The sequence below is a fragment of the Danio aesculapii genome, chromosome 1 (assembly GCF_903798145.1).
Source record: "Danio aesculapii chromosome 1, fDanAes4.1, whole genome shotgun sequence".
In the NCBI taxonomy this organism is placed as follows: domain Eukaryota; kingdom Metazoa; phylum Chordata; class Actinopteri; order Cypriniformes; family Danionidae; genus Danio; species Danio aesculapii.
The window spans coordinates 54,631,348-54,652,608 of NC_079435.1; the positions used below are offsets into that span (position 1 = coordinate 54,631,348).

Consider the following 21,261-nt stretch of genomic DNA (forward strand, 5'->3'; position numbering starts at 1 on the left):
TATAGGCACAATATAAAGCTTGTACATGTTTAAAAGACAGCTTTATCTTTGTTTTGTTTTTTATTATTTTTTCCTTTTTCATAACATAACATATGATGTAACATATTTCAAGACTAAAGAAAACAATGTCAAGATATGCCTACCCCAGACATGCTCCATAATGTTCATGTCTGGTGACTGGGCTGGCCAATCCTGCAGCACCTTGACCTTCTTTGCTTTAAGGATCTTTGATGTCGAGGCTGAAGTGTGAGAAAAAGCACTTTCCTGCTGAAGAATTTGCCCTCTGTTGTGGTTTGTAAAGTAATTGGCAGCACAAATGTCTTGATACCTCAGGCTGTTGATGTTGCTATCCACTCTACAGATATCTCACATGCCCCATACTGAATGTAACCCCAAACCATGATTTTTTTTCCCAAACTTGACTGATTTCTCTGAGATTCTTGGGTCTGTGTGGGTTCCAATAGGTCTTCTGCAGTATGTGATGATTGGGCTGCAGTTCAACAGATGATCCATCAGAAAAATCTACCTCCTGCCACTTTTCCAAATGATCAACCAGAAGTCAAGTTATTATTTGTTGCTCGTACAACTGGGATCAATGACAATAATTTTGTTGAGTGTATCGTAGCTAGATAAAATTATGATCATTGTATTGTATCTACATTTATAAAATATTATATAATAGACTAAAATATACAAATTATTATCACTATCATTATTATTATCATTATTATTATTATTATTATTATTACTATTATTATTATTATTATTATTATAAAATACACAAATTATAATACACTAAGCATACATTTAATGTACTGTAAACACAAATAAAAAATAGCATAGTGTGGGAAGTTCTTATATAATTAGCATTCTCTCCCTAAATACGACAAATATTAATTGTGACATTGGCTTTAGCAAACATCATTACTAAACATCCAACCTTTATTACTGTCATGTGCAGTTTCTGTTACCTAGCAACAAACCAACAAACCTCCAAACCCCCAAAACATGGGCAGAATTCATAATCTGCTTTCGAATTTACCTTTTTTTAATGACATAATTACTTTGCTTTTGAGGGCTTCTTCAACAACACAGTTTACTTTGACACAAATGTGTTTTCCTGCCCTTTTTGTATTACAAATTCACTGGACCAGTGCCGTAGCTGCCAGAAAAACTAATATAAAGAAAATGAAACCCTTGCTTTTGATGTTTTCCCCCCTAATAGACTTTCCTAAGAACACAGGCTAATTCAATTGCAATTACAGCCCTGTGCCGCAATTCATAATTGATTCCAGTCAATTGAGCAAGCAGTAAACAATACACAATTCATTTCTCAATGAGGTTTAAGCTGGTTAATATGCCTCAGAAGGCTTTGCTCTTTTAAATAAGAGCTTGGCAGAACTCTGTAATGTCAGATCACAGCAAACCGCATGTTAACAAACACCTCTTTTGCTAAATGTTATGCATAAACAGCCATTGTGAGATTGTTTTTCATACAGAAACTTAGTTTTGTAAGTATTTCTTTCTCATACACTATGTTAGCAAAAATGTAGCTAACCCAGGCTCCATGTGAAAACGTACCGTTGTATACATTTCTGGTGAGCGCTAAACATGTCCCAGGAGCTACGCTTTTTGTTTTTTCAGATCTCAAATTTCTCTCACAAGTAGGCATGGGCCGGTATAAGATTCTGACGGTAAGATGATGATGATTACTGCTCTACAATATGTTATTTTTAAATGTCTGGGTAAAAAACTAAATCTTTTTTCCTTTTTTGAACACAATAAATTTCATTTTGAGAAACAATTAAACTATTTTAGAACAGTAAACATGTCTAAATAATTAATATGAATCATTGACTTCTGCTGTCTTCAAAAACACTGATTTGTTTACAGTTTAAAATGGCATCTTTGGATATCTTTTCTGCTGGAGATACAGTTTTAAAACCTTGACTTTTCCAAACCTCGGTATACCTTGAAAACGGTTATCGTCCCATGCCTACTCACGAGTGCCATTCGTGCCTGTTGTTCTCTATATAGGGGTTAAGGTTAGGTCCAGCGGTAAGTTTAGGGATAGTAACTACAGTAGTTATCAGCCAGTCATTGTAACTACTGTGATAAACCAATAGTATGTACATGCAAAATTGGACTGCAAAATAAAGTGCTCCCATATGTTTAGCATTATTTTTTACAATAAGTTTCATATGAGAGACCTATTTTTTCATAACCACCAAAATAATCATACTCATAGTTTCTGAGATATTTAATTTGTCACGACACAGGCTTATTGTGAATATGCCTGTATACATTTCGCATGGCTGCATTTTGTCTTTAAAATGAATGTTACAGGGCGATATGATACCGCCGATGGCTTCTGTTTCTTTTCACGCTACCAGCTGACTGCTTACCTCTGCTTTTACCAGTTTGCTCAGTGGCTTGCCGTATAAGTTGGCAGAAAGGAGTTGACTATGATGACGGGGTTCGAGTCTGGCTAAGAACGGTTCCAGAAAGCAGGTAAAACAAAAACAAATGGCAAAAAATAAACAAGGAAATAACAGGGTGAGAACATGGTAAGATTTAAAAACATGGTAAAAATCAGGCGGCTTGGTGGGGGGATGAGTCGGTCAGTCAGTCAGTCAATCAGGCCTCTCGAAAGTGGATTCTCGAAAACAAAAAGACCAAAAAAACGTAGCTCCTGGGACATTGGCGCTCTCCAGAAATGTACACAGGAGTACATATCCATTATGAACCTGGGCTGATTTGGCAACATGTTCATACACTGTAAAAAATGCGGGGTTCAACACAATCGATTTATGTTAAGACAACATAAAGGAATTAAGTTAAATCATTAGTTTTTACAAATTTAAGTAGATTGAACATAAACCAATTAAGTTATCCCAAAAAAAATATCAAGAATTGTGTTGTTTTATCTTATTTTACTGTATATAAGTAGTTTAAACAAACAGCAAACATACATTTTTGAGTATAGTCTGAAAGTTCTGTATGTGTGAACAGGTCCTTTTTGAAAACACCGGTAAATTCACCCTGGCAATTTTCCGGAAAGAAAACTTGTAACATTACTGGTAATTTGCCGGACTTCTGCGATGTGTGAACGCAGAAGGAAGATTGCCAGAAAGAGCACGTTCACGCCTAGAAATCAGAATCAGCCAATCAGAACACTTAGATGTATTCACATCCACGCAGTTTATGAAAACAAAAACATTTTAATATTATTCCAGACACATTTAGCTGCTAGATGTTTGTCAGATGACGTTTCTGTTTGTTTTTAATGCCAACTGTGTAAAAAATTGATAAAATGCTAATGATAAACCAATCTTTGTTCAAGCTCTGCTTCAGTTGCTTGACGTGTGTGCACATCAAGGAGCCAGTTAGCGGCAGAACACACATATTTTATGAACATTATGAACATAAGTTGTTCACAATACTTATCCATCCACATAATTTGTATTGTACTCAAATGTGTAAACATTTAGCTGTGGTTCGTGTTTCTGCCTTTGGTTGTCTCAGACAAAGCAGCTGCATGAATGCATAAGTAAAAGTGAAATCATCAAGAAAAGGCCAACCCCTTCTATGTTTACAAATACTTAGAGCTCATTAATAAGTTTAAAGCTCATTTAATGATGTCAGAATTTACCGGTATTTTGGAATGGATGTGTGAATGGTTTCTTCCGGAAAAATTACGGAACGTCTGTGCCTGTGTCAACACCTTTTTAGGAATTTACCAGTAAAGTCGTTTCTGGAAATTTTCCGGATATTTACCGTTATCACTGCGTGAAAGGGGCTAATGTGTAAACATAAACATTCTTGCAACTCCTATTCAAATTCAATTCAAATCAAATTTGTTTCTAAAGGACTTACAAACAGACAAAACTCGATACGCAATAACTGCAGTCTTGAAAGAGCAAACTCCTTAACAGAAGCTGTCAGCAAAACATCTCTTGCGAAGTGTAAATATTTGGAGTTTTAATGACTGCACGATTTGCATTTCACTGCCTGTATGATCTCTCATTTCAAATACCCGGTAAAAGGCATGATGAAAGTTGCTGACATCTTTATCGAGAGCATATTCCGAGGGAGAAACCGACAGAAGTAACAGGAGAATATTGCGAACAAACAAAACAGCTCCAGCTACAAGCCAGAACGTGGCAGGAGATCATTTTTATTTTTGCAAGAGATATGAGACTGTGAATGAGGAGGGTAGTTGACAGAAGCCCCGCAGTGAGAAGTGGGAAGAGTTTCAGGGTCACAATCATCCATTTTTAGATGACAGAATGTGGCGAAGGCGTTTTTTTTTTTTTTTTTATGAGCAGGCACGGTCTGTTCTGTATTCAAACTGAAGGAAAACACAATATAAATGTCAACGCTATTGTTAAATGCAATCTGTTTGTTCCACTCCATGTGGCAAGCTACATGACACTGCACATATTTGCCTGAAACTAGCTCTCGCTGGCAAATATTAAAAATCCATAAAGGAAAAACAATTTGGAGGGCTAAATTAAGCAGCATTGAAGACTCATTTCAATAACAATGCATGTTGTAAGCAAAGTTTGGTCTTCCATAACTCAAATAATGGGACTTCCTCTTGCGCTCGGTGTCTCAGACAATCATTACCTTCATTTGAATAGCAATCATGACCTTTAGAAGTATCTTTAGAAACAACGGCAATCATTCAAATGCTGGAGAGGAGAGCTGGCGCATTGTGAATGATAAACCGTAGCTACAGTTATGAAAAAAGAAGCGAGTTGAAATGAAAAGCATTATACTGAATGTGATTTTTATTATTTATTTAACCAAGGAGTTATTACATGCAGGACACTGTGCTCGAAATCAATCTGCAGGAGCTTTCAGCAAAAAGATTTTTGTGTAATTGATTTAGAATTAATTACACTTCAGCTTCGTCTATATGCCAGGGGTCAATATTGTCTAATTTGAAAGATTAAGATACACAGTTCAATCATCATTCGTTTGAATGCCATGAATTCAATTAAGGCTGTTTTTTTTATTGTCGGAGCTTTTCGTGTAGCTGTAGTAATTTCAGGTATCCATAATTGCTGTGAGGAATTCATTTCACCTCAGGGACCATGTCGAGACACTGCTAGATGTTAATGGGACTTAGATGGTCATGGATAAACTGGACGGACAATTCATAAGAGCTACATTAGTGTACACTTTCACTTTGTAATTTGGGTAAATTGCAGAGTTATTACTGTTATTATAATGTCATCAATTAGAAAAAAAAATACAACCTATTTAATAAATGTCATGTTATGGGTTTTTTATTTATATATACAGTTGAAGTCAGAATTATTAGCCCCCCTTTGATTTTTTTTTTGTTTTGTTTTTAAATATTTCCCAAATGATGTTTAACAGAGAAAGGAAATGTTCACAGTATGTCTGATAATATTTTTTCTTCTTTAGAAAGTCTTATTTGTTTTAAAAAGCGGTCAAAATTATTAGCCCCTTTAAGCTATATATATATATATATATATATATATATATATATATATATATATATATATATATATATATATATATATATATATATATATATATATATATATATTTTTTTTTTTTTTTTTTTTTTTTTTTTTTTTTTTTTCCGATTGTCAACAGAACAAACCATCATTATACAATAACTTACCTAATTAACCTAAACTGCCTAGTAACCTAAATAACCTAGTTAAGCCTTTAAATGTCACTTTAAGCTGTATAGAAGTGTCTTGAAAAATATCTAGTCAAATATTATTTACTGTCATCATGGCAAAGATAAAATAAATCAGTTATTAGAAATGAGTTATTAAAACTATTATGTTTAGAAATGTGTTAAAAAAATCTCTCCGTAAAACAAAAATTGGAAAAAAAATAAACAAAGGGGCTAATAATTCAAGGGGGCTAATAATTCTAACTTCAACTGTAAATATATAAATATTCATTCATTCATTCATTCATTCATTCATTCATTCATTCATTCATTCATTTCTTCAATAATAATGAATAAATTTAGATTGTGGGGGAAACCGGGGTACCCGGAGGAAACCCACGCGAACACAAGGAGAACATGCAAACATGCAAACACAAAAATGCCAACTGGCCAAGCTGGGACTGGAACCAGCGACATTCTTGCTGTGAGGCGGCATTGCTAACCACTGAGCCAACATGCGCTTATTTATTCATTAAATTATTTATTTATTTATTTACTTTTTTATTTATTTGCTATAATTTACTACAACCAGTCTTTGTTTTGTTCTGATTGGCTAGTTTTTCACAGACATGCTTCACTCGTGGAAACAAGGGTGCTTATGGCTCATGGTATCCTATATACTAAACTCTTCTTTTTCAGCTATGCCTAGGTAAATCCAGGTTTTATTCTATGGAACCTTTAATAGTTTTATTATAATAATAGCAATATTACTACGCTTAATTAAAAAAAAAAAAAAAAAAAACTGGAGGCTGGAAATATATATATAATTATCTGATATTAGATGCCTGAAAGCTTTATAATGAGTTTCATTTTTAAAATAATAAGTGTAATACAAGCTTAGATAAACTTAAAAATAAAGGGGAAAAAAGGATCATTGTTGTAATCTCACTAGGAAATGTTGCGGCCAATCAGTCTGTGATTTGTTCTGATTAGCTAGTTTTTCACAGAGATTTTACACTCATGGAAACAATGGTGTTTATGGCTCTTTTAACTCTTATTATTCAGCTATGACAAGGTAAAGCCAGGTTTTTCTATGGCACCATTAACAGTTTTATAATAATAATTGTAATGTTACTACCCTTCACAAAAATGGGGGACTGAAAAATAAAAAGATATTTAACTGATATTAGATGCCTGAAAGCTCTATAATGACAGTTTCATTTTCAAAATAAGAGTCCCACATATGTATTAAGTATAATAGACGCTTATATAAACTTATAAATAAAGGAAAATTGGTCATAGCTAATTTGTTCTGATTGGCTAGTTTTTCACTCATGGAAACAATGGTGTTTATGGCTCATACATGCCATATACTGAACTCTTATTTTTCAGCTATGCCGTAAATCCACATTTTGATTCTGTGGCACATTTAATAGTTTTATTACAATAATATTAATGTTACTACCCTTCATAAAAATGAGGGATTGAAAAAAAATATATAATGAACTGATATTAGATGCTTGAGCTCGGTGAAAAAGTTATGACAAGTATGTAAGTAGAACATATGACCACAAAGCTACAAAAATGGCCTTTATTTCAAGGCATTTCAAGTGGTTAAAGTGTGTAATTAGTAAACACTAATACGCTTATGGACTATGAACTTGTGATAGCAATTTGAGAAGGTGAAGAGACGCTTAATCTAACAATGTGTTAATTTCCTATGAAAAAAAAGAAGAAGCTGTAATTACACTAATGTTAGTGAGCTGGCGGCTGTGCTGAAACGCTCTCCTCCGACAATGTTACAGTGACAGTACGGTGGGATAATGAGACGGTGCTATTAGCCCACAGACACAATTATCATTTTCTCCCATAAGCCCTCTTGAACCCGTCCTCTTTCTCGCTGGGTACATTATGTCAGGCTGAAGTGATTTTAGAGGGTTTTAGAGTTAGCGAGGAGGTAGTGAAATTCTACATCTGTAAATGAGAGGTGCAGAAGTCAAGTAGCATCATCTCTCATAAAAAATTACAGCCTGGTTCATTTACCTCTCGGAAAAGGACAAGCCCGTACAGCAGCATACATTTAGTGGGTGAAATAACAGCTATGGGGAGGAAATGGACGTCTCACACTCTCTCAAAATGCACTGGATAGAACTTCAGCGTACACAGATACCGTTGAAATCAGAATTATTAAACCCCCTGAATTATTAGCCTCCCTGTTTATTTTTCCCCCCAATTTCTGTTTAACATAGAAAACATTTTTTTTCAACACATTTCTAAACATAATAGTTTTAATAACTCATTTCTGATAACTGATTTATTTGATCTTTGCCATGATGACAGTAAATAATATTTGACTAGATATTTTCAACACACTTCTATACAGCTTAAAGTGACATTTAAGGGTTTCAGTACATAGGTGGAGGGTGAACAAACTCCAGGGTAAGGCTAAGACATGCGCTGCCTTTTAATGCATTTAAAAATAATTGCAACCGACCAAGAAGAGCTTTCAACAAAAGCACCGCCCATCAACAAACATCTATTATATTCAACATGCACATTAAATTATTTTATTAAACTAACCCACTATGTAATAATCTATATAATAATAATAAATAAAATGCATTGTAAATATTATATTCATTCATTCATTTATATTTGGCTTGGTCCCTTTATTAATCAGGGGTTACCACAGCGGAATGAACCGGCTGTGTAAAGTATATATTACATTATATTATATTATATTATATTATATTATATTATATTATATTATATTACATTACATTACATTACATTACACTACACTACATTACATTACATTACATTACATTACATTACATTACATTACATTATATTATATTATATTATACTATATTATATTATATTATATTATATTATATTATATTATATTATATTATATTTTATTATATTATATTATATTTTATTATATTATATTATATTATATTATATTATATTATATTATATTATATTATAGATTAATAAATTAAGTTTATGCTTAAGAAGTACAAATAAGCAGTGTTCTAAATAAGCCTAAAGCTACTCTTAAAAAAACGCATATAAATATATAAATAAATAAATAACACATACGTTCACATTACTTTCCTTAAAAAGTAACTAAGTAACACATTTAGTTACATTTTAAGTGACTAGATTGTAATGTAGGCCTATTACTTTATATATATAATAAAGATATTTATATATAACACTGCAAATAAGATTTCATTTAATGCTGAAAACAAGTTAAACCAGAAAAATATATTATTATACCTCTCTCGTAATACTCATTTGTCATTTTATTACTTGTTAAACTGTTATTACCAGTACAACAATACCAAAAAATACAATTTAAAAAGCCCAAAGCAATTGCTTGTGCTCTTTTTATTAAATATTAGCATAAAAACTTTTCTGAATGAATATGGAGATCGCAAATTATGTAGCCAGGGCTGTGTATGGCTGCATTTCATCTTTAAATTAACACTACAGGGCGCTATGTCGCCATTTCTTTTTTCGCTTTCCAGCTGACGATTACCTCCATGTGGACGGCTTTCCCACTGTTACCAGTTTGTCCGGTAGCTCGACAGAAAAAGCAGACTTGAGACACAGAGTGGAGTTGACCGCGACAATGGTGTTCAAGTCTGGTGAAGAACGGTTTCAGAAAGCAGGTGAGACAAAAACAAAAGCTGAAAATTTCAATAAATGAGTAAATAACAGGGTGAAAATGTGGTAAAATCAGGAGAGGGCTTTTCTTTTTCTGGATTGCTTTCTAAAATACTGCGGTTGGGTTTAGGGAAGGGGTGGGCAGGTTAATCAGTGCTTTTCAAAACACTATTGGTTTGGTTTAGGGAAGGGGGTGGGTGGGGGTCGGTCGGTTGGGTCAGCCAGTCAGCCAGTAAGTCAGTCAACAGTAGACTCAGATGACACTCGCAAGATAAATTTGAGATCTGAAAAAGCCTACATAGCGGCCTCTAGTGGATTTGCGAAAAGCAAAAACTCCAAAAAACGTAGCTCCTGGAACGTAATTGGCGATCTCCAGAAATGTATATAGGGTGTGTAATCACATTGAGCCTGTGTTGTTTAAAACACATATTTAATGAAAGGGATTAAAAGTGTCATTTTTGTACATCTTGTGTCCACCAACAGAATGGACACAAAAGTCAAATCAAAATGACCTGTTACTAAAGAATCAGTGCTTTTGAATGAATCAGTTGAATCGAGCGACTGAATGACTCACTCACTCTTGCAGATGTTCTCTTGCTGCCACCTACTGGCGTAACAGCGAAACCTTCTGAAAGACTAATTTCACGAAAACTAATACAACTGAATTTCTGATCTCCGGGGTTTGCAAATGTCTTCAACCTTGAAATATTAGTAAAGCACTCGCACACACACACATACACAGGCCTGTAATGAGGCTAGTGAGCTGGACAATCCCCTCTCATTTGGGTGGCTTTGATTAATGACAGGCCCAGATTCTGATTACATCCTAATTAAAAGGGATAGCAAGTGGATTTCGTAGAGCATAAGAGGGAAATGGGTAGAGAGAAGCAGAGCGTTTTAGTAAAGTAATCGCATAGCTTGACTTATTAAACTCATTCCCTGAGAGGAAACCTAAGGAAACAAAACAGTATAGCAAGATAATAGCTTGTGGGATGTTTATGCTAACAGAAACCTAATTGTATGTGGAAATTGTTGCAAACTATAGACACAATTTTGCAATGGTTGTTTAACCCCATATATAAAGGCCATTTATTTATTATCTCATAGATTAATTTGCAAAGCATTACCATTATGATCAAAACATAAAAATAGCATAAGAGTAGCTTTTATAATGGCATTAATATTAGAACATTTCGTGACGGAACCAAATCCTTGATTGCAGTTTTTCAACCATTTAAAATCAAAAGTATTAACTATAAATTATTAAATATGACACCAAAGACTTTTGTGAGCATCACTCAGTCACTTCATTGCATTGCATTATATCATCGTACCAAGATATATTTATTATTATTATTATAGATTAAAGGCTACATTTGTAGAATGCTTAAAAAAACAAGGTGTGTGTTATATAACTATAAAGTCTGATTTATAAAACATTATACAAAAACCATTTGCAAAGTGTTTTTGATTTCTTATTTGTTTCTTCATGATTGATTGATTTTTCGATTGGTTGGTTGATTTTACAAATCATTTTTTTTCAGACTATTTGTCACGATCACGGTGAGTGACAGTCAGACACGCTCCTTATTGATAAATAGACACTGTTTCCCAAAGGATTCTGTACACGTGATTTGAAGTGAAGCAAAAGTGGACACTCTGGATTTTGGGTGGATCTTTGAACAGACATATACACATAGAATTAATAATAAATAGGGGAGTCTCCCTTATTTTCACATCCCAATGTTGAAAAGTATGGCCACCATACGAACTACAACTACCATGATGCTGTGCACCAATCAACACCCGGTACAGCTGGCAATAATCAAAGATTACCTGGACTATAAAGACACCTCTCATTTTCACACACACACACACACACACACACACACACGCACATGCACACACACACAGCTGAGTCTTGTACACCTGTAACATTACCAAGAGTCTACAACCAATGCTCATTATGGATACATACCCCGATATACATTTTTGGAGTGTGCCAAATACGCCCCAGGAGGTACTTTTTTGCAGTTTTTGTTTTTTCGAATCCACTTTAGGACGTTGTGTACGCTTTTTGAGATCTCAAATTTCTCTCGCAAGTGCCATTCGCGCATGCTGTTCTCATGTAAATCCATCAGAGGCCACTGTCAACTGACTGACTGACTGCACGAAAAACTTCAAAACTCATCTGGGAGTTGATGTCATAGCAACAGGTCTGGTAGCTCAAACCTGCTCGGGAGCAGGTTTATTTCATATAAACAGGATTAGATCGTCTCAGTTCAAGCTAAGATAATATTGAAAGTATGTACAGAATTCTGATATTTTCTTACAGTAGTGGTTACAGCATATAAATTTGGGAAAATAGTAAATATAATTTTTAGCTAAATATAAAAGGTTAAAAATAAATATTTTAATAAAACTTATGCAATTTGCACTTCGAAATAAAAGTACAAAGGCTGCCACCTGGTGGTTCAAAGAGAAAATTTATTGATGTGAACTTTTTAGATACAAACGGGTACAATCGCTTCAGTACAATTTGTGTATGCGCAATATGCAACTTTTTTAAAGGAATAATACATTTATGCAGTCATTCACATGTTTTGACAGTAAACATAACGGTGATTTGATGCTTCACAAAAGTTGCAGACACCTTTACCAATATCAAAATGCTTTTGTTATGCAAAATTAATTTAAACATCCAGTTATTCTTTGCACTGATGAAGAAATTGGCTACTATAATACTACTATGGCTACTATGATAAAGAAAATCCGCTCTAACTATAAAACTAAATAAACTGCTAAATACTCTTGACACATGAAAGCGTAAAGCATGCAGCTCATAACAAATGTGGAAAGTTATTCCATATCATATTTAACAAACCGTTTACTATGAATTTTATATCATTTTGCTCACATGGATAATTGAATATAAATCAGATGATGTCATTATGTTGCTGTGCCCTCAGCCAATCATTACATTGCTGATCATGATTTCAAGGATCGATAGATCAGTCCTTCACAACACACGCAGTGATCTCAGATCAGTTCATCTAGACATTTTAATCTGATTCGCGAATTTGTTTGAAGAACCAAATTAGCCAGAGATCAGTTATCAAGATTAAAAGATCCAGGATTTGTCTAATCATCTTAGATCATTTAAGCGAAGTATGAAGAACGGACCCTAAGACTACGCTTGCCATTGCCTGCCTGACCAAGTTGTAAACAAACTGCATTTGGACCCAAATCTGTTGTCACCCCGACCATCAGTTACACTTATATTGCATTTTATTTCAAACTTCTTTGAGTTACAACAACTTAATTTGATAATGTCACATGTAATAGATCATTCAATTATGCTTTTCATGTATTGCCATTTTCGTAGATTTGCCATTCACAGGTAACGAATATAATAGTTCTGATCTATCCATTTGAAAGTAAATTTAAAAAGTAACTCTATTGAAAACTCCCACAGATTCTTTTTAGAACCATTTTACATTAAGTGCAAGTATTTTTTTTCAAGGAGGAGTTGAAACACTCTGTCTGGACACTCTTGGAACAAAATGTGTACAATAAAATGTCTGATTGCCATTGGACTACAGTACCTGTGTCAGCATAAAACAGTCAGGTATAAATCCACTGTTAAGGGCATCATCATTTCTGGACTTTTGTGGCTTTTCTAGGTCAAAACGATGACAATTTTTCCCTATAATGGAGATTTTTTTGACAGGTTTTCTTGAGTTCTGTACTTTTGCTGAAATGGAAGTTGGTTAGTAAAAAAAGAGCTCTGAAACACAGATGGGTTGAATTGTGTACAGTGTCTGTTTACATGGTCCAAGCTGCCCACTTCTCCAGTCTGTGTCACTTTCTCCCTGTGTTCAGTCAGTCACTTTCTGGCAGTGCTGTCATTTGAGAGTAAGTCTCTCTGGCTGCTAAATGCTCTCCTGTAAATGCATTACCACCCAAAATGCATTGTATTCAAGGCCATAGACCTGAATTTCAATTCAGTGAAGTGTGAGTACAGCGAGTACAGTATGTAACAAATGCAGGCTAGGCTCATTCTAAAAACGTACCGCTATATGCATTTCTGGAGAGCGCCAAATACGTCCCAGGAGCTACATTTTTATTGCAGTTTTCTTTTCGTGAATCCACTAGAGGCCACTGTGTTAGGTTTTTCAGATGTCAAATTTCTCTTGTGAGTGCCATTTGTGCCTGCTGTTCCTACGTAAATCCACCAGAGGCCGCTGTTGACTGACTGATTTTTTTGGATTCTGTTTTGTTTACTCGCTTTCTGGAACCGTTCTTTGTCAGACTGGAACCTCTTTGGCATGGCAGACTCCTCTGTGCATCTCAAGTCCACCGACGTACATGGCGAGCCACTAGACAAACTGGTAACAGCGGAAAAGCTGTCTATATGAAGGCAAACGATCAAGCAAGAAAATGTTAAGCAAGAAAAGGATCGGTGTCATACCGCCCTGTAGCATTCGCTTTGAAGACAAAATGCAGCCATACGTACTTCTGGCTATATAATTCGTGATCTCCAGAAATGTACATAGGACTACGTTTTCAGAATGAGCCTATATTGAACAAATGTGCTGTAAATATGAAAATGTACGAATTAAGATTTAAAGACATTAAGATTTAAAGACATTATGCCTGTGTGTGTGTGTGTGTGTGTGCGTGCGTGCGTGCGTGTGTGTGTGTGTTTGTGCATTTTCATTTTTTGAGTGTATGAGATAGTTGTAATATATTATAGTGGTTTATGAGGACATGTCTAATGTCCTTGTAATTAAAAATGCTTCAAAATCATACTTTGGGAGCTCTTTTAACATTCCAATGTTGCTACAGGTTTCCTGTGAAGGTTTTGTTTAGGGGTAGGGGTGGGGTAGGGCCATTTAATACGCAATTTTCACTGTATAAAATACATTACGCCTATGAAGAGTCCCTGTAAACCCCCAATACCGACATTAAAAAATGCTTATTCATAAAAAATATGATTGTTGTGGTATTATTACTGCTATACTGCTATGGTCAGTCATGCTATACAATGCTTAAATGCTCTGTATACCAGTTCCGACAAAGTGAGTACATTTGCCTAAAAACTTACCAAAATGTTAGAAAAATGTGGAAATGATTTAGTTCCTACATCAGTTGTCTCCTAAAAACAATATCTGAGAGGTCAAAAAAATGTTTGCTAATTTTTTTTCTATATTTAGGTCTTACAGGATTAATGCCCATCTCAAGGCCTCTTTCTCATGGAGTGCCACTTAAACAGATCCAAGATCTGTGAAGAGATGATGGCAATCCTGCAAGAGAGAGGATCCCAACCATCTGAGAACTTTGAGGACAAAAAACATTAAATTCATTGAACGTATTATTATTACATGTTAATATTATTTCCTTCAGAAGGACCCTATATGCTGTATTACTACAGGTTAACTATGTTTACATACTGCCAACCCTTTACACAACTCCTTAACTTTTCTGATTTTAACTGTAATGCAATGATATGGAGCTGCTGTATGTATTGATTTGTGAAGCTGCTCTGGAATGATAATTACTGTGAAAAGTGCTATACAAGTAAACTTGAAATGAATTTTCTGTGTGTATGTGTTCACTTTCCAATAGTTTGTGAACATACAGCAATATCCACATTGTGAGGGGAGGGGGGATAAATAAATTACTTATCAACAAGAGGCTGCTTTGAGAGAGACTCTGAGATTGAACTGTGAGAATTTTGAATTACAAGGACATTAGACATGTCCTCGTAAACCACTGCAAAACTGTATACCCATGACATTATACAAAATCTGTTCTTGTAAACAGACAAAATAAGTACACACACTCCCAAACATAGACATATATATTTAGTTTGGTGGCAGAGCAAGCAACCAACGCATAGAGGCAATTGTTTGTGGCAGTTCCTGACATTAACAGGAGCTGGCAGCTCAGACATTGAGTCTCTCTGGTATTCCCACTAAGCAGCCATGGAGGGAGCCAGCAGCCTGATTGATCAGACCTTAATGAAGAGTCAGTCAAAGCCTGTAACATCATTAGCTGCCGCTGGAACGCTCAGGCCTTGACCAGGATAAAACCTGACAGCCGACCGTGGGTCTACTTGACAGGCCAAAGTGACACCACCTGTCGATGCATACTCTGATCCTGAATACCAGCAGATTGATGGATAAACATCAGAGCTACAAGTAAACAAGAGACCTTAGAAACAAGGCCTCATTCATTCAGCTGTTTATTTTTGTGATTTAGGGCGGGATGAAATTGTGTTGTCGAATTACAAGAGGGTTGGGTTGGGCTGACCCCTATTTAATTCTTGATCTCACCTGAAGGATGTCAAAACAACATGTGTGGGGGATCTGCCCTATAAATATTGGAAAATTGTTTGTGCTGATCTGTATCTTATAAATAAAATTATAATAAGTTAGTACAAATAAAAATTTGACAACTCATGTAATGGTTCATCATTGTCAATGGATGATCGTATCAATTGCTATGCAGGACAATATTCTATAAGTGATCAAAAGACACTTTCTTATAAAATAGTCGTTTGTATCTACATATAGCCTAAAAGTAAAATCAAATTAGACTCGTATGGCTCTAGTTTAACTAACGATCTAGGTGCAAAGTCTGTAGTGCATGGCGCAAAAGCATTAAGGGCATGTCCAAATCACTTTTGCTATTTTAAGACCCTGGTGCATGGTCTAACAGAGTTGTGCTTCTTATCTTAATGAGTGATTGGTGTGTTTTGAGCATAACGTGCTTTAAACCAATCAGAGTCTCATCTCCCATTCCCTTTAAGAGTCAGATGCGTCGCTCCATGGTGCATTTGCTATTTACATGGTGGACTTTGTAAGAGGAAAAACTGAGCACTTCATTAGCGAGAAAACACTTTAACAGACCATCTGTAGCGTGAGGATAAAGAACAAGCCTCCTCAATTCGGCCTCTTTGCTTTCTCTTTACTTTTACTCTTTACTTTACTCCTTTGCTTTCGTGGATAAGGAAACGGTGTTGTACACACTCCATTGAAGACATCCATTAGCCTACATATTTAATTTTATTTGTTAAGTGCAAAGATTTGTTGCAAAACAATTTCTCAATTCAGTTCTAAATTCCGGCAAAATAATAACAATAATAATGAACTGTGGTCAAAAAAACTAGTTATATCTAAACACACGTCCTATCCTTATGCCCCATATCGTGATGCATATGTCTCCAAAACCTGACAGCTGCACAAATAATTTTTTTTAAATAAATATAAATATGCATATAATAAATAATACTGCTAATAATGATCGCATCATAGAAACACAAATTGTCATGAATAAACTGAAAAAAGCCCCCCAAGATGAAGAAGGTAAGGTGGCAGTGGTTTTTATATTTTATATTTATGTAGAAAATAAAAATAATTTCTGTAACATTTTAATCCTTTCATTTTTTCTCATATGTAAAGATATTTGTGTGTTGCTGTACATCCTGTGTGTCTTAAGCAATGTGTATGCATTTTGGACCTGCACAGGCACATAACTAACGCACTCTGCACTGGAATTTAGAGCAGCTTTTAGTTGGTCAATGGTGCAGTCTATTTCAGTTCCTCAAAATAGCAATGCACCAACAATGCACCTTAACACACCTCCTTTTTAGACCAGCACACCCATGAGTCCACAAAGTGGTGCAAATGGATTTGCTACGTATTTAAACAACGTGGTGCAAAACATGAAAATTATTCTTGTGCTGGTCTGAAAATAGCAACAAATCGCTGCAAACACAGCTTGCTCCTTATTGCGCCGGGTGTATAATAGAGCCTATACTCTGTGTTTAATTAGACACATATGCTCGTCCTCTTAAGTTAAACAGTTAAAAAAAGAGCTATCTTTTATGATCATCGGCATTGATGTATGTCTGTTGCAACATCTTCATGGATTACTGTCGGTTAAAATCCAATCATTATTCCTAAAAACACTGAAAATGTCAACATATCCGAGTAATAAATTACATGTAACTGAATAAATATATTTGCTTCAATCAGGCTTGCATATGTATTACACAAATTACAGGAAAAAATCTAACCCAGGCTCATTATGGATACTTACCCCTATATACATTTCCGGAGAGTGCCAAATACGTCCCAGGAGGTACAGTACGTTATTTTGCAGTTTTTGTTTTCGCGAATCCACCAGAGGCCGCTGTGTACGCTTTTTGAGATCTCAAATTTCTCTCGCAAGTGCCATTCGCACCTGCTGTTCTCACATAAATCCACCAGAGGTTGCTGTCAGCTGTCTGACTGACTGAATGACTGACCAATCCCCCCACCCACTCCTTCCCTAAACCTAATCGATAGTGTTTTCAAAAGCAATCCAGAAAAAGAAAGGCCCTCACAACCGCCTGATTTTTACCACATTTTCTGATTTTACCACATTCTCACCCTGTTATTTACTTCTTTTTTTATTTTTTGCCTTTTATTTTTTATTGTTTTACCTGCTTTCTAAAATTGTTCTTCGCTGGACTAAAACTCTTTCGTTGCGGTCAACTCCGCTCTGCATCTCTAGTCTACCGCATTCGTGGTGAGCCACTGAGCAAACTAGTAACAGCGGAAAAGCCATAAATACTTCTGGCAACATAATCTATGCTCTCCAGAAATGTATATGGTGGTACATATTCACAATCACCCTATGTTGAAAAAACAGATCAGAACAAAAACATTGTACTAACAAGAAGTAACTTTGTATGGTTGACAACTTATTCTAACCCTCTAGTAACAGTTTACTTATACACTTACTAATACTGTAATGGGAGTTATTGACATGTACAGTAAGAGCAAAGTCAGAATCATTTCTAAAAGGTACCATAAAATAGTGTAACCCAGTCACACATTTACACATTTTACAGCCAAATATGCTCAACATGGGGTCTCCCTCAAACTGCACATTTTGTTTTCACGTACTATTTCCATATTTTCATCCTGATACATTAGAACCAGTATGAAAAAGAACAAAAACTAATCACAGACTCAGGAGCGAGCTGATTTCTCTCAAAATAAAGAAATACAGCTGATTTTAGTGTGAAAACAAAGCACACATACAATCTATTTGCTCTGTTTCTGCACTTACTCCAAGCTTGGAACCGGAGAGAAGAGTAGCATCCATTAATGCAAATGTAAAAGAGCTATTTAACCATCAGTGTTACCAGTAATTGCAGCGCCCATACAAAAGACTGCTAAAAGCCCCAACTGCCTTTGAAATCCAGAAAAACAGCATGGCTTGCTCACTAATGTCATGTCACTAGAGTGTTCATATTGAGAGTAAATAGTCTTCCGCTATTTATATATTTATATAGTCTTCTGTTAGTCACACATAATAATGCACTATATTTTGTTCATTTGTGACATTATTATAACAAGGTGCAAAGATAAAATTCCAGCTAAGATCTATCTATCTATCTATCTATCTATCTATCTATCTATCTATCTATCTATCTATCTATCTATCTATCTATCTATCTATCTATCTATCTATCTATCTATCTATCTATCTATCTATCTATCTATCTCACTTCCAGTTTTTCTTCTCTAAACTTACACATTTCATTCAATGGGTAATGTAACGTGAATTAAACCAGTCAGAGTATCATCTCTCATTCCCTGTAAATGCGAGTTGCGGTTTATTTACATGGCGAACTTTGTATGTGGAAAAGCTGAATGCTTCACAAGCAAATAAATAAATCTGCTCCGAATGGAAATTGATTCTACCAAAGCCCCCTGGGGTGAATAAGGCATGGGGGGAGGTAACGGTTTTATATTAATGTAGACAATAATAATTGTTTACATTTTAATCTTTAAATTTTTCATATTTAAATATAATCGTGTGCTGCTGTGCATCCCTGTGTGTGTAATAAGCAACTTGTACATGGATTTTAGAACCACCTATTACTATCATGCTCTTTAAATAACAACCACAAACCCTTTAGACTTTCTTTAATCAATGGTGTGGTCTATTTCAGTTGCCTCAAAATAATAATACCACAACAATGCGCTTTAACACACCATGGGCACACAAATTACTACAAATGTATTTGCTATACAATGCGGCACAGAATGTAAAAATGATACTTACGCCAACTGTTTGATATGGCTGAATGTGATACTTCCTGTTTACCTGTAAACTGTAGTTTCCTTTTTGAACTGTACTAATTTCAGAGTTTCACTATGTGTGTTTTTGGTGTATCTATCAGTGTTAGTTGAGGTACTCACCTTGAGGAAAGATACGTTGCGGTTTCTCTCAATACTGGTGATCTCCAGATTACCCATGACTACCTCACAGTTCTCGTAGAACTTCCGAAGAGTTTTATACTGCTGGTCCAAATCCGACAGCGTGCTGAGCTTGTTATCAGTGCCAGGACACACTGTAGAGGAGAATAAGAGAAAGAGAGAAACTGATCAGATCACAAAAACGTTTTTTCTTTTTTATGTACTGTTATTTAAAGTTTTTTTTTTAATACAACAGTACAAACAAACAACATAGTTTCAGAATATACACACTTTACAGGTAAATATAATATCATCTGCCATAGATGTGGGTTCAGCTGTTGGAAGAGAGTACGAGTATGCAGTCATCAAAAAGATAGTGTGCCAGTCAGTTTTCAAGAGAGATGCTGGATTTGGATTGAGCACGTTTTAGGTCTAAGTATACAAAAAAGGGTTCCCAGGTCGCAAATAATTTTACTTTAGAATTGGACCTCATGAATCAGAGCTTTTCTAAATGGATGACGGAGGCCATATCGATTAACCAGAAATAGAGGAGGTAAAGGAGATTTCAAGTTTTTGGTATTAGCTGCTTGGCCATAGTCATGCCTAGGCTTGTTTTGGAAGGGTGAGGGAGTGTTCTGAAACACAAAAAATAGCAAGCTCTGTGTCTGGTATGAAATGTTATAGGCTTGGAAAATAAATAAAAAAAGTTTGTCCAAAAATCACAGAAAGCAGCATTTCAATCATTAAATCATTCAGTAAGTCATTCTGTGCACTATGCATGGAAGTAAATCATTCATTCATTCATTTTCGGCTTAGTCCCTTTATTAATCTGGGGTTGCCACAGCGGAATGAATCGCCAACTTATCCTGCATATGTTTTATGCAGCAGATGCCCTTCCAGCTGCAACCCATCACTGGGAAACACCCATACACTCTTACATTCACACACATACACTCCGGATAATTTAGCCTACCCAATTCACCTATACCACATGTTTTTGGATTTGTGGGGGAAACCGGAGTACCTGGAGAAAACCCAAACGAACACGGGGAGAACATGCAAACTCCATACAGAAGTGCCAACTGACCCAGCCGAGGCTCGAACCAGCGACCTTCTTGCTGTGAGGCGAACATGCTACCATACAAAAACATTGCATACGCAGTAAAAAATTCAGATGTATGAAACACTGCGTACGCGGAATCCCACGCATATTCTCTTTGTGAAGTTTAAATGTTAAACTAATTTCGAGAGGAGCTTGTGCTCATGATTGACCCAGCTGGTCCACATTAGCTAATCATGATCCTCCAATCAAAGGATCCCAAGTAACTATATATATTCTCATTTCCTCTCTACAACTATCTTCGTCTGGAAGAAACCCCCCTCCTCCCCTTCTTCCACCTTTATCAAGAATGGGCGGCACGGTGGCCTAATGACTAGCACGTTTGCCTCACAGCAAGAATACCAATGGCGTTGGGTCTTCACTGGGCCATCTGGTGTTTCTTGTTCTGCTCTATATTATAGATAAAACAAGCCTAAATCTTTTTCTAATGTCTTACTCTCAGGAAGTTCACCTTGGCCTCAGCAGCGGGGGAGTTTCAGATCGACCTGAGCTCAGTCTCCCCTCGCCCTGTGAAAGGAGGGAGCCCTGGGCTCGAGGATACCTTGAGC

The 21,261-nt window shown here is 35.6% G+C and overlaps 1 protein-coding gene across 1 annotated transcript in view; it reads right to left on the reverse strand.

The window, feature by feature from the left end:
• Positions 1 to 21,261, reverse strand: part of erbb4a (erb-b2 receptor tyrosine kinase 4a) — a 197,300-nt gene that overhangs the window by 103,368 nt on the left and 72,671 nt on the right. Inside the window, exon 3 of the mRNA XM_056453846.1 lies at positions 19,597 to 19,748. Within this exon, the coding sequence (XP_056309821.1) occupies positions 19,597 to 19,748 (152 nt within the window). The remainder of the gene's footprint in view (positions 1 to 19,596; positions 19,749 to 21,261) is intronic.